This window comes from Pistacia vera, unplaced genomic scaffold, assembly GCF_008641045.1.
Source record: "Pistacia vera cultivar Batoury unplaced genomic scaffold, PisVer_v2 Contig117, whole genome shotgun sequence".
Classification (NCBI taxonomy): domain Eukaryota; kingdom Viridiplantae; phylum Streptophyta; class Magnoliopsida; order Sapindales; family Anacardiaceae; genus Pistacia; species Pistacia vera.
Genome location: NW_022195215.1, coordinates 2635203 through 2651826, shown reverse-complemented (window position 1 = coordinate 2651826; position 16624 = coordinate 2635203). Strand labels below are relative to the sequence as shown.

The window sequence follows — 16624 nt, the reverse complement described above, 5'->3', positions numbered from 1 at the left end:
TATGGAATTTTTAATTTTTATTTTGTGATTTTGGGGTAGAGTGCAAGGATTCGAAAGTTTTGAGGGTAGTTAAAGGAAAACAAGTGAGGAATAAATAGCCAGATAATTTTGAACAGTATCCATCAAAGAGAGAGAAGAGAAGGGAAAACAGAGAAAAAAATGGAGAGAAAAGAAGGAGAAGAAGGAGGAGAAAAGAAAGAAGAGGAGGAGGAGAATGGTTTCGACTCAAAATGGTAGAGGAGAGAGAGAGAGAGAGCGATGGGTGGCGAGAAAGTGGCCGCCGGCGAGAGGAAGATTTAGCAAATGGGTATGGGTAAGCTTGTATTTCCCCTTTTTGGCGACTTATGTTCAATTGATTAAAGAAATCTTTTTGAATTTGTTGTCTGTGATTGAGTATCAAATGCATGAAATTAACGGAAATTTGAAGATTGATTGCATAAGTTTATGTGAGTAAGGCATGCATGTCCTAAACCAATTTATTAAACATATGTTTTTTGTCTGAGGGTTTACTGGTGCGAAAACTGACCATATGGAATTCCAGAATTTTATCATACTTTGAGTTTTCAATTGAAGTTCAAATCTGGATATTTTGTTGTAGTCTTCTTGAGGAGTGTTTAGAAATTTATTCACTCAAAAACTCGAAGTATTAAGAACGCACTAACTCATCCCATTATCAATTTTTATTCACATTCAAGTAAATTTTTTTGCATTTTATTTTTTTGAGTGAAGTGTAAAGCTACTGCTTAAGAGTTAGTGCGCATTTTGCCCGATATATGCACCTAGTGGCAATAAAGCTCGCATGAAATCCACTCAAGATCACCTGGAATTAACAAATTCGTGAGAAAATATTATTAGTTCTATCAATCTCCACAATGCGCACTCTCTTTTTTTCTTTGTTTTCTGCAATTTGTTGTGTATTATTCTTTTGATTTCAGACCATTTTATTTTCCTTTTCTTGGATTCTTTATCAAACTTGTGGTAGACTATACAAAGGTTGGCTTTCATGGTTTTTCTGATTTATCTTATCTAAGGATTGGTTGCCACTGGGTGGGGAGGGAAATTTGGATATGAAAATTTATAAAGTGTGAGGGTAATAGAAACTTACATTGAGCAAAATGAGGTTATAAATTTTGGTTCTGAAGTTAAACTTGATATTAGCACTACTTTCATACCTGGATTGTTCTAAATTGACAATTTCACTTGCTATAATAAGATTAGCTGATCTTCATTCAGTTCAATGAGGAATTTTGATAGTGCTTTTAATGAAAGAAGAATGGTACCTTACATTTTTCCTTCTTCCCCGTTCAATTTGATATGTTACTTTCTAATTGAAAGCTGTTTCCTCTTATGTGCTCGAGCCTTTTTTCCAGTTCTCCAATTCTGCAATGGAGGGGGCAACAAGGGGACTCTGTCTGCTGCAAAACATCAGATAGGCCAGCAGCATCTATAGCAATCAACTTCTTGACCACGGTAAGTGCTGTTCATGGTGTTGCTGCTCTGAAGCTGAACTGAGCTAGAGCGGTTCGCACACGCATGCGGAGCTTGAACTGAGTGGCGGTGTTCAAAAGAACTTGAGCACTTCTTGAGGAAAGTCAGTGAAGAAAAAGCTGCATGGCGGAGCAGGGAATGAGAAAATCCTGTATTTATTGATGACCTCAAAGTGAGTTAATCGAGGAAGAAAATCGCCAAAGAATAGAAATTGTCAATTCCAAATTAGTTAATGAGCTGGCAGATGCAAAGTTAGCAGAGGTATATGCAGGACTATGAGAGGAAAGAAAGGCAAGAGAATTATTGAAGACTTGTGTGATGCATTGCTAAGGAAATTGGAAGATAGTTGAAGTTGAGCATTAAAAGGGATTCCAGAAACTCCGAGAGGAAGCAGAAGATGAAAGGAAATGTTACAGATGGCAGGTCTGGCGTGAAGAACGGGTTCAAATGAAGCTGTTGTGCAAAGGGCACTTGAAGAGAAGTATTCTCATGAACAAACTTGTAGCAGATCTGGAGACTTTTTTGAGGTCAAAGTGCAACCCCAGATGTTAAAGATTGAAAGAAGCCGAGATCTCTACAGGCTGCGGCCTCCATGAATATTCAGGACAATCAGAATTTACATAGGGCCGCCAATCCAGATGATATTTTCTCTGTTTTGAAGATGTTAATTTGGTGAACCCAATGAGGGGAGTTGAACAATGTGTCTTACAGTCCCATCCCATTCCTCAAAAATCATACTGTAAGTCCTGAGGTCAATGTGGTTAACAGGGATAGCCTTCATAGGCATTCTAATGCATATGTGGCAGAAATTGAAATGGAAGATGATAGTGGATGGGAAACTGTGCCCATCTTGATGATCAAGGCTCAGTTGTTCCCTGAAGGGAGTGATTATCTACCAAGAATCGTCGATGTATAATGTCTCGGGGAGTGGAAGGGAATGGGATGATAATGGATATGAAGGACCCTATTACTGAAATCTGAAGTATGCTCGGGCCCAACAAAGAAGAAGTTTCATCTAAGCAAGGCTCTGGAGATCTGGCCCGAATAATGGAAAAACTTAAGATAATCACGGTTGAGGGAATGAAGGGTAGGCTTTCAAATGGGAATTATCTAATGGAGTATTGATCACCAGACCGGGGTCTGGTAGGTGGCTAGCCTCCGGATTTGACTGGTCAGTGAGTTCACCGGACTCGAAATCCTCACTAACTCGAGGCAATAGGGTGTATCGAATGGCCTCGAGGTGCACAGAAATAGTTTGAAGGCGAGCTTTTGGAGGCAAGGATGAAAGTCAAGCTTCAGCTGCGACAGGTTCTTAAACAGAAGATTTAGAGTAGCTAGTGAACGGATGCCAAGCTTGCTGAAGGTACTGAAACGGCAGTGTAATAAGTGATTTATCTTTCAACCATCTAAGAACCTTATCTTCCACGATTCGAAGCTGCTCAGAGGTTCCTGAGCAGAGTTGTGAATAAGTACACAAGATAGATCTCATAACTTGCTCATCCGGGCTCCAACTTTTCTCTGTACTCGTGCATGCCAAGAGTTTTGTTTCATATTATATGTCAAAATTTTGGAAATAATGTCTTGGTTCAATGTTGGATCCTTCCTTGTAATAAGTTGCTATAATTTAATCATAGTATGGCAAATTTTTTTCCAGTGATCCAGGGAGCAAGTATTGCTATTTGAATTGTACTTGAAAATCTGAGACACCATCAATTAAGTAAATTGAGACCAAATGATGATACCTCCTCTCTTCTCTTAGTGCATTTTTTTAACGCTATATATAATGAAATTTTACATATAAATCCTACACATACACTCTGACAATTTTGCGAAGCATCTTAATCGGGGACCCCATTCCTTCCTGTTCCTCTTAAAGTTTCTCATCAATCATAAATTTTCAACATTCCCAACGTTTGGCACAACCATCTCAGTTTCTCGCCGAACAAGATAAAATTACTAGATCAACATTTCATAGACCAAGAATATTTCCTGATAGTGCCCACATTTTCAGTGTAAAGGAGAAATTAATAGTTGGAAAAATCCAATGGAGAAAAGACCTATTTACAACACTGAAGAAAGACCGGTCTTGAACAACAACCATTGGGAGAAAGACCTGTAAATTGACAATCCCCTTTGTCATTTTTCCTAATAAATTAGGGATGATCTGAACATAACATGATGAATAGTAAAATTAACAAAGACAAAATTTTGAGAAGGGAAAAACTCACCAGGATAAGAGAATCAGAAGTTCATTTTCCAATTTGATTTCAAAGATGCCAATTAATCTGCTGAAGTTTACAGCTCCACGTGCACGCAATAAATTCTAATTCTATTCTAATCAGGAACATGTGTCTCCTTTGACTAATCATCGATTTAAAGAAGACATTTGCTGGAAATGAACAAATTAATAACATTTTGTGACTGGAGACAATACATTTTGCGGTAAATAATGGAAGAGTTCTATTGTAGATGAAACTGTGGATTGTGATGTTGTTAGTTGTGTGGTGATGGATGATTGTGGACGACTGAGGATAATATTTAATTAGGTCGTAACTTCAATAGAAATGAATGATAACACACAAAACTTCGTCTACTGAAATTGAAATGATTTTTATTTTCTTTAGCTTTTTTTAGGCCAATCAAACACCAATAGAGGTGAATAATTTTATTTATTTAAAAAATATAATTTCCATTTGGACCATTTACCAGGAAATTTAGTTCTCCCAGTAGATAAGTTTAGATTATACACCCAGCAGATTTTATATATATCACGTCAATTAACTCAAGTTTTCATACACATTTCCTTCCTTTTATTGCATGTCAATTGAACCAACCATCATGAATATTGCGCTATTGCCATTCTTTCCTTACTTACTTTCCTAACAGCCATCAATTTTAGCTTCTGCATGGAAGCAGCTGCATTGAAAGTGAGAGACAAGCACTTTTAAGGTTCAAGCAGATCTTGAAGATCCTTCCAACCGCTTGCCTCTTGGACTAATTTTGATGGAGATTGTTGTACATGGACTGGTGTTGTTTGTGACAACTTCACCGGCCATTTCTTAAGCTCAAACTTAGGAGTCCTCCACGGGACCGAAGTTTGAGCGGTAGGTAAATCCCTCTTTGCTTGATCTTAAGCATTTGATTTACCTGACTTGAGCTATAATGCTTTCGATGGAATTCGGATTCCTAGTTTTCTGTTCGTTTGGGAGTTAAGACACCTTAATCTCTCGAAGCTGGATTTTTGGAGGATTCCTCACCAACTTGGAAATCTCTCCAATCTGCAATATCTTGACCTTGGTCAGATATTACCTTATACATTGACAATATTCGTTGTTATAAGGTCTTCTTCCTTGAAGTATCTTGATTGACAGTGTAAACCTCTAGAAAATCGCATTTGTTTCTCATCATAAATGCACTTCCTTCTTTAGGTGTGTTACTTGTCTATGTGAACTTCTCACCTTCCAACCCTTTCCATTGCAACTTTTCTTCTTCTCTTGTACCCCCTTGTCTTTCTCAAAAAATTTAGTTACTCTTTCATTCCCAATTGGGTATTTGGTCTTATCAATTACAGTTTCTTAATTTAGCCAGAATGGTTTTCGAGTCCAATCCCTGTGGGCTTGAAACTTGACTTCTCTTACACATCTTGATTTGTCTAGAACACATTTCAGTTTCTCAATACCCAACTGGTTGTACAAATTTAGTCACCTTGACCCTTTCTCTATAAAATAACTTGCAAGGTACATTTCAGGTTAATAGAAACTTGACCTCTATGCAAATTGATCTCTCATCAAATGCACTTCAAGGAAGAATTCCAAGATCATTGGGAAGACTTTGCAACTTGAGGTCAATCTCTTTGTCATTGTCAAATTGAATCAAGCAGTTTCTGAAATCTTAGATATCTTTTTAGGATGTTGGTCCATAGATAGAGTTTGAATTTGGGTCAAACTCAACTTTATGGTCATTAACCATAAACTTGGGCAGTTTAAAGATCTAGACACCTTTTCCTGTGTTTTGGCAGTATTTTTGGTCCTATTCACATTCCTTGGGAGAACTTCGAAATTGACATTGCTAGATCTTTCCTATAATTGAGGCTGATTCCATTTTCAATAGGAGACTTTATCCTTGAAGTCTACAGCTTTCCTCTAATGAATTGATGGATCTATTCTCATCATTAGGAAGCTTTGTCTTTGAGATTTTAGACTTTCTTCAATAAACTGTGAAATCTTCTTGAAATCACTTTGTCACTCTTTCTTGAGTGTTTCAATGCATCAGAAACTCTTAAAGTTGATGTAACCAATTGGCGTCCTCCATTCAACTTAACGATTTATATTTGCTTCATGTATTAGGGTCTCGATTTCCATCTGGCTTTTCCCAAAGAAATTAGGTTTTTTAGATTTATCCAACTCAGGAATTCTGATACATTCCCACTAAGTTTTGGAAATCCTCTTTTAGACTTAGTATTAAATTTTTCTCATACCAATCTATGGGAAGGTTCCTAGTTTAATCGAAGTTGGTTCACTAACTCACTTGACTTGAGTTCAAATTTGCAGGTTCATGTCCTCTCTCTCCATATGAATACACTATTTTCCAATATTCTTTCTCAGGACATGTTGCCAATTTTTGTGCCATGCAGTGATGTTCAAAGAATTTGCAAATTCTCATCTTAAAGATATCTCTATGGGAATTCCTGATGTTTGGACGAACTGGCAAATTTAGAGGTCTTGGATTAGGTGAATAAGTTTATTGGAAACCTTCCCAACTCTATGGGAAATTAATTCCTTCGATACACTCTCCATAATAATAATTCTCTGGAAATATCCTATATCTTTAAAAACTTACAGTTACTAGTACTTAATCTTTGAATGGTTTGTGGGAATGTACCATTTTGGCTGGAGAAAGATTTTCAAGTTGTATGATCCTCATCCTTCGTTCAAAAAGTTTCAAGGCTTTTACCTGGGAGCTTGCCAGCTAGCTTCACTACATCTTGACTTGCTTAATTATTTGTCGACCATACCAAGTGTATAGTAACTTGAGTGCCATGGTAACAACCTGAAAGTTTTCAAGAGCTACAATATGTAACAAATTATAGTGATTCTATTGAGGATGATTCATTGATGCTAAAGGGAGATGGATGAATATAGCACATTCTTAATTTGGTGAGATCTATAGACCTTTCCAAAAACACTTTCTCAGGAGAAATTCCTATAGAAGTGACCATCTTAAATTGTTATCATTGAATTTGTCCACACCATTTCACGGGAAGAATTCCTGAGAATATTGGTGTTATGGGTCATTGGTTATTGATCTCTCGTCAAACCAACTTGATGGTGAATTCCTCGAGTATTTCAGTTGACCTTTGAATCTTTTGAATCTTCACATAACAACTTGCACGGGGAAATTCCTTTAAGCACCAATTACAACCTTTGAGCATCTTGTTTTATGGGTAAAGACTTTGTGGGCCTCCACTTCCAACAATTGCTCTGGATTGTTCCAAGACAGGAGAATGAAATGGAGGTAACAACATGAGGTAAATGGGTTCTATGTAGCATGGCTCTTGGATTTGTGGTGGTTTCGGTGTAATATTAAGTGTTCTCACATATGTTAGTAATTTGTATGTTCATTCTTCATAATCAGATGTGATATGTAATATATTATAATATCATGTGATTCCGAACCTTTCTCCTATAAGTCTCACATGCCAAGAGTTTTGTTTCATATTTTGTGTCTCAAATACGAATAACGTCTTGGTTCAACAGTTGGATCACTCTGTAGGATTTGCCATATTTTTCAATCAGGGGTGTTTATATTTATCAAGTTCTTTTTATTTATCCAGGGAGCATATATAATATGCTAATTGTAGTGTAGTTTGAAAGCAGGACATCATTTCTTTCAGTTGTAGGTGTCTTTTCCTACATCCACAGATATAGACGGCATGAGGACTTTGTCATTTTACTGCCTGTGGTTTTATTTTGGCTAGGCTTGTTGCCTTGACTAATTATTCAAAACCTTGATCGTCCTCTTCTAGCAATTGATCCCTGGCTCCTTGTTAACACTATTGGCCATAAGGTAGTGAGCGTATTTTTTGATAGATGATTGAAATCGCCCTTTGAGGTGTGCTTAGGTAATACAAATCCATACATGCATTTGAAAAAAAATGAGTGAAATCAATTACGAGACATTACACGCTCAGCCCACGTCTTTCCTTAGTCATTTTTAAACATTTTCATAGACCTAGTGTTGTTTCACCCCTTTCACGGATAACATTACAGCAAGAAAAACAAGGGAAAATAATACACATACAAACGACATCATTTATATGTTTCAGCTTTTTAGCCTATGTCCATGGGCGAAGATAACCAAAAATTTACTAAGAAAGTGGAAGTATACAAAAATTGGATGAACTCTCAATCCCAAAACCCAATACACCCAATATCTCTCACACTCTAACACACTGTTTTTTTTCTCTATTCAGCTTCTTCTAATGTGTATGCATTGCTGGATATTGTTATGATTTTGCCATCAAATTCACATTAGGAGGCCCTACGCAATATTTGGTGACAAATCAGGGTTACAAAGCCACTTTCATGTCATAATTTATAGGAGACATGCATTAGGTATTTAGAAGCCATGTAGCTAAATTATAGTGAGTGCACTATATTCAGAGACATGAGCTACAGTGCTTACTCGGTCTAAAGTCTAGAGAAGTTCATTTTAAGTCTTTGAACATGTTGAATGTGGGGCAAAAATGCGCCACCACCCCACCCCCCCCCCACCCCCCCCCCCCCGCCAAAAAAAAAAAAAAGAAAAAATGTGAACACGAACTTTCGACTATTAAGTCACTTTCTACACCGATTATTTTCAACATCAAATGAATGGCAAACTTACTTTTACCTTTGCTACCCTTTTAGTTTCACTCATTTTGTTTCTTCTTTTGGGTTTGGGATAAAACTGTACAATAATTATGAGACGTATTGAGCTAGCTAATATTATTACCTCTTAAGAGGCTTGCACTTTCGTATTAATATTAATTGAATCGTTTTTTCATTTCTGCATGTTTCACCCATCTGTCCAAAATGTCCCTCGATTGGCAAACACGATAGCAAGAAGAGAGACACAGGCCTTTGTAAATTCCCCTAGAACCTCTTGATAAATATGCATATTGTGCTATCATACATTAGTGATATAACTATAAAAAGAGGACTCAAGACAGAGAACTATAAAGTAAAACAAACGAATAAAATCAAACTTTTGAAACAATTAAAAACAGAGACTATCCACGACAACTGTTTTATTGGTCTCTATAAACGTTTGCAGCCAAAAAAACATGACTACCACCGACTCCCGTTTATTGTACCTGCTATAACCTTTTGAAAACAAAAACAAGAATACCAACGACTAGCTGTTTGTTGTCTCTATACACACTTTGAAGACAAAACAATACTACCACGTGAACAGTGTTTTGATTGGTCTCTATAACAAGTTTGAGTGAGAATAATATGGCTTGATTGTACATAATGAAATGGGGTTGTTGTTGTTGTCGACACTGTATATGAATTCATTGATGATGGATGGTAGGTAATGGAGGTAAGCTCATCTTCTCTGTGGTTTGTATATTTTGTATATGGTGCTCAAGACAAAACACTTTGAATGAAATTCTTCTTTAGCCAAGCAACGACGTTTGTCTTCTTTCACAATTGAAGAAATTCGTTGGTTTTTGATAAAACAGTAGAAGAAACACGTTTTCTGGCTCTTCCTCCTTTCTTCAGGAAGACATCACATTGTGACTGTTTGTAGATTATCACTTGTTTATATGCACTTGTTGAGAGTGCTGAGAAAGTTGTTTGATTTTCATTCCTGCGTTCGTTAAGGGTCACCATTCCTTGAAAAAAAAAAAACAATTCGACATCAGAAAATTGAAGCTTAAAAAATTTTCACATGAGATTGCATGGTAACTACTATAGTATGTCCTATATATATCATGAAAACTATAATATAGACCTGGTTTAAATATATTACGGCTTAATATATTAATTCTTTATTTTATTAGTCATTTTTTTTGTTTTTTTTTTGGGTAAAAGGTAATTTATACTTGAAGAATGAACATAGGTCCCAAAAAAGAAGCCTTACAAAGGCAAGATCTTGAAGGCCAAGAATCAGCAAAGACAAAAAGGACACGAACACAACCACCAAAGCACACATCCTAGCCTCCAGAGGACAACGTACAAAAGACCACATCTTCAAAATAACTGCGTCCAGCTATACAAAACAAAAAAAAAAAAAAAAAACATTGTTCAAATTTCGCCATGACACCCGCCTCCCAAACATGTCTGCAAAATCTGTACATAGCAGTCCAACACATCACACACAACACAAGACACCCAGAATAGCCAGAATTCAAAAAACCTTACTGCACAGCCCAAACACAAGTACCACATAGTCCAACGCACCCGCCAAAGGAAAAGAATCCCAGCACAATCCCAACCCAGTACACCATCAGGCATAGAGAACCAACACAGGAACTGCCTCTCCGCCGCAGTACACCTACAGTAAAAAATTAACTCCCAGCAAACCCGCTTAACAGTCTGACGGGAGAAAAAAAAAAAAGGGGGTCTTCTTCCAAGTCTCCCAGGTATTCTCATGCCACAATCAACAGCCCACTTTGTAAATCTGCCAAGCTCACTACGTTGATTATATTTATTACACTGTTTGAATGTTTTAATAGTATGTTTATTTGGTCGTACTCATTAAATTTGGAATATGACCGGGATGTTTTGTCTAATACTTAATATCAACCTGAGTTTCTAAGTTCGAATTGTGATTTGTTTAAATCTTTTCTGAGTTTATAAGTTGACTATAGCTATTTGTCAAGTTATTTATCACTTATTCCTTATTTAATTTTTAAATTTCATATATATACTCTTTATTTAAATATAGTCCCATTTTTTGTTCCATTTTATGAATAATTCTAAGCCACATTTGTACCAAACACTCAACACATTTCGTCCACTTAAAGTACTTTAACTAAAGCCTAATTGCGTAAAATTTGAAATGCTTTAACACAAATTAGCTTATAAAGCATTGTTGCTTTAGAGCTAATTTTTCCATAGCTCACTAAACCCCCCTAACATAAAGCAGGAGTTGAGAGATTTTTTTTTTGTTTTGTAACCAAGTGTTAGTCAGCATTTCTTCTTTTAGGTTTGGGATAAAACTTACAAAAAATTATGAGAAGTAGTGAGCTAGCTAATATTGATTAACTCATTTAAGACGTTTGCATTTTCTTATAATTAATTAATTGTATGAACCGCAACAGCAAAAAAATAACTGTTCATTTTCTTGTAACTCTGCATGTTTCACATTTTCTAGAAGTCTTGACTGGAAAAACTATAACAACAATGGGACCACAGGGCCATTGTAAATACCCAAGAACCATGAAACAAAAAAATAAATAAATAAAGACTTTTGAAAACAAAAACAAAGACTACCAACGAGAGTGTTTATTGGTCTCTATCGGCTCTCTTTTGTTGTCATCTTTTATCTCTTAACAAGAATGGTTTGTGAAATTGATAAACAAAGATCTGGACTTCACAGTTTAGTACTAAAGTGTAAACAAGTGGTGAGTGAGAGTGAGAATATATAGTTTGGTTGTAAAATAATGAAATGGCGGTTGTTGTCGACAATGATATTGAATCATATTGATGATGGAATTGGTAGGTAATGGAATTGAGCTAATCTTCCTGGTACTTGTATTTTTTATAATGGTCCTGAGACAAAAATTAAAAAAAATAGTTATATATTTTTTAAAATTTTAATCTCGTTAATTGCAGGAGCTGAATAAATTTAATAAACAAAAGTTAAGCAAAACTTTCTTGCATTAGTGAAAAAACTGCAAATTTTATTTATTTATATATGAAAAATTCTTCTTTAGCCAAGAAGATTTGCTCTTTCACAGTTGAATGAAATTCAGTTGAGTTTTTGATAAAAAGTGGAAGAAAACCTTGTGGCTCTTCCTCCTCTCTTCCAGGAAGCACATCAGCATTGTGACATTTTGATTATACTTGTTTTATTGCTCTTGATTGAGAAGGGCGAGAAGTTGTTTAGATTTTACAATTACTGGTTCGTTAAAGGGTCACACTCCTTGAAAAAGAAAAAAAAAAAATTGACGTCAGAAAAATTGAAAGCTTTAAAAATTTCCACAATGAGATGGACATGGTAACTAACTAATAGGTGTCGTTAAACCATGATAACCATGGAACTTTTTTATATTTAATTATCACTGTTGAATTGATTTTATAGTTATGTTATTTGAGTCGTATTCTAGAAATTCAACAATGAATTTTATAAAAAAGTGGTTATTGTAGATCAATCAATCTATTTTTATTTATTTTTTTATTTTTTTGAAAATGGTATCAGAGCTGGCTATCATCTTGATCATCGCGTCGAAGGAGTTCAAAAACTTGAGCAATCGATAACAGTATTTACTGCAGTTGATGAACAAAAAATTTGTAAAAGAGTGTCCTGTTGGAGAGTGTTCTTATTTTTTTTCTTAAGAATTTAACAGAAATACCTAGAGATGCATTATATGTAACTTCAACTGCTCTATTTTTTTTACCCGGACTTGAGAAGAAAACATAGGCCTTATTAAATTAATATGTGGTAGGTCATATGTTACTTTTTTCTTCTAATAATTCTTTTTAGAAGAAGAACAAAAAGAAACAAACAAATAAGTAGTTCTCGAGAGCTAGTACAACAAATATTGATAGAACGACATCAGAAAAAAAGAAATAATTTCCACATAGAAATTAACTAAAGCTTGTTATTTAATTAAGAAAAACTTCTGAAACTCCTGAGTAATTTACATTCCGAGCTGGACTTTTGATACTTTTTCCGTTGTAGTCGGATGATAAATCCTTTATTCATTGGAGTTAATTATACCTAAGCGTCTTGTGTTCAAGTTGTAGTAAAAATATAGCACTGGACTTTTGACTAAATTTTAAGTTTCATTAGATTATAAATAGCACGTAATGCATAAAGTTTCATGCACACACATTTGCTTTCTTTTTATTTTAGCCACTGAAACAAACCATGAACACAATTCTTTTCCTCAATTTGTTTGCCATAACAACCATCAATCTTAGCTTATGCAATGGAACCACTTACTTGGGTTGCATCGAAAGTGAGAGACAAGCACTTTTAAGGTTCAAGCAAGATCTCACTGATTCTTCCAACCGGCTTTCCTCGTGGATTGGTGAAGGAGATTGTTGTAAATGGGCTGGTGTTGTCTGCCACAATTCCACAGGTCATGTCCATGAACTCCGCCTTGGAAATCCTGATGCTTACAATGGCATATCAGATTTGGGAGGTAACCTAAATCCCTCTTTGCTTGATCTTAAGCACTTGATTTACCTTGACTTGAGCTATAATGATTTTCAAAGATTTCAGCTTCCTAGTTTTCTTGGATCTATGGGGAAGTTAAGACACCTTAATCTCTCTGGAGCTGGATTTTCCGGAGAAATTCCTCAGCAACTTGGAAATCTCACCAATCTGCAATATCTTGACCTCAGCCAGAATTACTTGTTATACCATGAAAATCTTGGTTGGTTATCAGGGCTTTCTTTGTTAGAGTACCTTGATTTGAGTTTGGTGAACCTTGGGAAAACTTCTGTAGATTTGTTGTTCATTGTAAATGTACTTCCTTCTTTAGCTGTGTTAAAATTGTCAGGTTGTCAACTCCATCACCTTCCAACTCTGTCCATTGCTAACTTTTCTTCACCCCTTGTCACCCTGGATCTTTCTGGCAACAAATTTAATACCTCTTTCAGTTCCAATTGGGTGTTTGGTCTCAGTCAATTACAGTTTCTTGACTTAGCTGGAATTGGTTTTGAAGGACCAATCCCCGATGGACTTCAAAACTTAACTTCTCTTACACATCTTGATTTGTCTCGAAACCATTTCAGTTCTCCAATTCCCAACTGGTTGTACAAATTTAGTCACCTTGAGTCTCTTTCTCTATCCCGTAATAGCTTGGAAGGTGTTATTTCAAGTGATATAGGAAACTTGACCTCTTTGCAAATGCTTGATCTCTCATCAAATGCACTTCAAGGGAGCATTCCAAAATCATTGGGAAGACTTTGCAACTTGAGGTGGATCTCTTTGTCATTTGTCAAATTGAATCAAACAATTTCTGAAATCCTAGATATTTTTTCAGGATGTGTCTCACATAGACTAGAGTTTTTGGATTTGGCTCAAACTCAACTTTATGGTCAGTTGACCTACCAACTTGGGCTATTTAAGAATTTAAAAACTCTAGATCTATGTTGTGGAAATATATCTGGTCCTATTCCATATTCCTTGGGAGAACTTTCGAAATTGACATTTCTAGATCTTTCCTTTAATAATTTGAGCGGCCCGATTCCCTTTTCAATAGGTGAACTTTCATCCTTGAAGACTCTACAGCTTTCCTCTAATGAATTGAATGGATCTATTCCATCATCATTAGGAAAGCTTTTGTCTTTGAGGACTCTCCAACTTTCTTCTAATGAACTGAATGGAAGTCTTTCTGAAATTCACTTTGTCAAGCTCTCAAGTCTTACGCTTTTCAATGCATCAGGAAACTCATTAGAGTTGAATGTAAGTCCCAATTGGGTTCCTCCTTTTCAACTTGAAGAGTTATATTTGGCTTCCTGGCATTTAGGGCCTCAGTTTCCATCATGGCTTCTTTCCCAAAAGTATCTAGCTTTTCTAGATATATCCAACTCAGGAATTCGAGATACGATTCCTAGTAGCTTTTGGAACTCTTCTTCTAGATTTCAATATCTAAATCTCTCTTATAATCAAATCTATGGAACAATTCCTGAATTAACAGAAGCTATTTTGATTTCTTCCCTTGACTTGAGTTCAAATAATTTGTCAGGTTCATTGCCTCTTGTATCCTCCAATATGGTTACACTTGATCTTTCCAAAAATTCTTTCTCAGGAGAAATTGGAGATTTTCTGTGCCATGAAATGAACGAGTCAAAGAATTTGCAAATTCTTAATCTTGAAGACAATTCTCTATTTGGAGAATTGCCAAATTGTTGGATAAATTGGCAAAATTTATTGATTTTAGATTTAAGTAAAAACAAATTTACTGGAAACCTTCCCACCTCTATCGGAACATTAAATTCCCTTAGGTCACTACATCTTCAAACCAATAAATTCGCTGGAACAATTCCCATGTCTCTTAAAAATTGTACAGAGTTAGTGGTACTTAATATTCGTGAAAATAAATTTGTAGGAAATTTAGACTCATGGCTTGGAGAAAGTTTTTCAAGTCTTGTGATCCTCACCCTTCGCTCAAATAAGTTTCATGGCATTTTGCCTTTGGAACTTTGTGGTCTATCTTCCCTACAAATCTTAGATCTTGCTGACAACAGTTTGTCCGGAACCATACCAAGTTGTATTAGTAATTTGAGTGCCATGGTAACAATCCCAAAAGATTTTTTCAGCAGCATAAAGTATTCAACCAATTATAGTGATTTTACCGAGGATGAATCACTGATGATAAAAGGGAAAATGGATAATTATGGCTCCATTCTTAATTTGGTGAGAAGTATGGATCTTTCCAAAAACAATTTCTTTGGAGAAATTCCTATAGGAGTGACAAATCTTGTAGCGTTGCGATCATTGAATTTGTCACACAACCTTTTCACAGGAAGAATTCCGGAGAGTATTGGCGCTATGAAAGTACTAGAGTCTATTGATTTCTCATCAAATCGGCTTTTTGGTGAACTTCCTAGGAGTCTTTCAAAGTTGACATTTTTGAATGACTTGAATCTTTCGAACAACAACTTGACAGGGGAAATTCCTTTAAGCACTCAATTACAAAGCTTGGATCCATCTTGTTTTATGGGCAATAAACTTTGTGGACCTCCGCTTTCTAAGGATTGCACCTTCATTGTTCCAACATCTGAGAAAGAAATTGCAGGTAACAAAAGATTGGTGAATGGGTTTTATGTAAGCATGGCACTTGGATTTGTGGTGGCTTTTAGTAGTATAATATATAGGTCCTTTAATACATGTAAATTTGTACGGTTGTTCTTCATAAAAAGAATGTGTATGCAAGTGTTAAATGGCTTCCGAGAAATTGTGTTGTTTACTGCATTTGTCGCTTATTATTACTTTTATCTATCTGTCTGAATTGGTAAGTTTTGTTTTTTCCATTCTAGAGTTTGTGAGTTTATTGTGTATTCTTTCCTGTAGCCTGGTGCTGGACATGCAGAGTTCCATTTCATGTTCGTCGCAGTGGCAAAGCGTATGTTCTGAACAAAGGATCCTTTGCAGAGCCTAGCTCATCTGTCACTGGTATCAAGAATGGTTTTGTGTAAGGTAATGTTGTTTATTTCTTACTGAACTGTTACTGTCAATGATTGTCTGATTCAAAGAATATTGATGTCATCATTTATGAAACTCTTATAAAAAAATGATTATTGAACTTTTAAAAAAATGGTTAATGGGAATTAAAATAAGACTTACCCTGTTTTATTGTCTTGACACATGGCAAAATTCTCCTTGCTGTGATAACATTTTGTTGGATGTACATGTGAATTTTGAATGCCCTGTTTAAGTAAAGTTGTGCCTCAGATTAATTTTTTCCTTAACTAGTCATTAATCATTACCTGTAAACAAGTTCATTTACTTTGCTTTAATTGATCCATTTATAGAGAGACTGTTGTTGCTGGTATAAACGATTGATTTGTTTAAAATTTTCCACTGTGGAACTTTTGCCCATATATGACTAGTGGGAAATAGAAGCTCGCGAATGAAATCCAGCTCAAGAAGTCACCTGGAATTAACAAAATTCTGAGAGAAAAAATATATGAGTTCTCAATCTCCACACTGTGCATCTCTTTTTCTTTTGTTTTTCTGCAATTTTGTTGGTATATATCTTTTGCTTTCAGACCATCTTATTCCGTCTCTTGGCTTTACCATCTTATTCCCTCTCTGGCTTTCTTTATCTTAAACTTGTGTTAGACTATCAAAGTGTGGCTTTCATGGGTTTTTCTGCATTTATATATCTAAAGGATTGGTTGCCAACTGGTTGGGAGGGGGAATTTGGATATGAAAATTTATAAAATAGTGAGAGGGTAATAGAAACCTA

At 35.6% G+C, this 16624-nt stretch overlaps 1 protein-coding gene across 1 annotated transcript; it reads left to right on the top strand.

Moving 5' to 3' along the window:
• Positions 1-12570: 12570 nt before the first annotated feature.
• On the top strand, positions 12571-15851 carry LOC116106811 (receptor-like protein EIX2). Its single transcript, XM_031393130.1, has 2 exons — positions 12571-15544; positions 15727-15851. Exons 1-2 carry the CDS (start codon positions 12571-12573, stop codon positions 15849-15851), a joined length of 3099 nt encoding a protein of 1032 aa, XP_031248990.1.
• Positions 15852-16624: the final 773 nt, after the last annotated feature.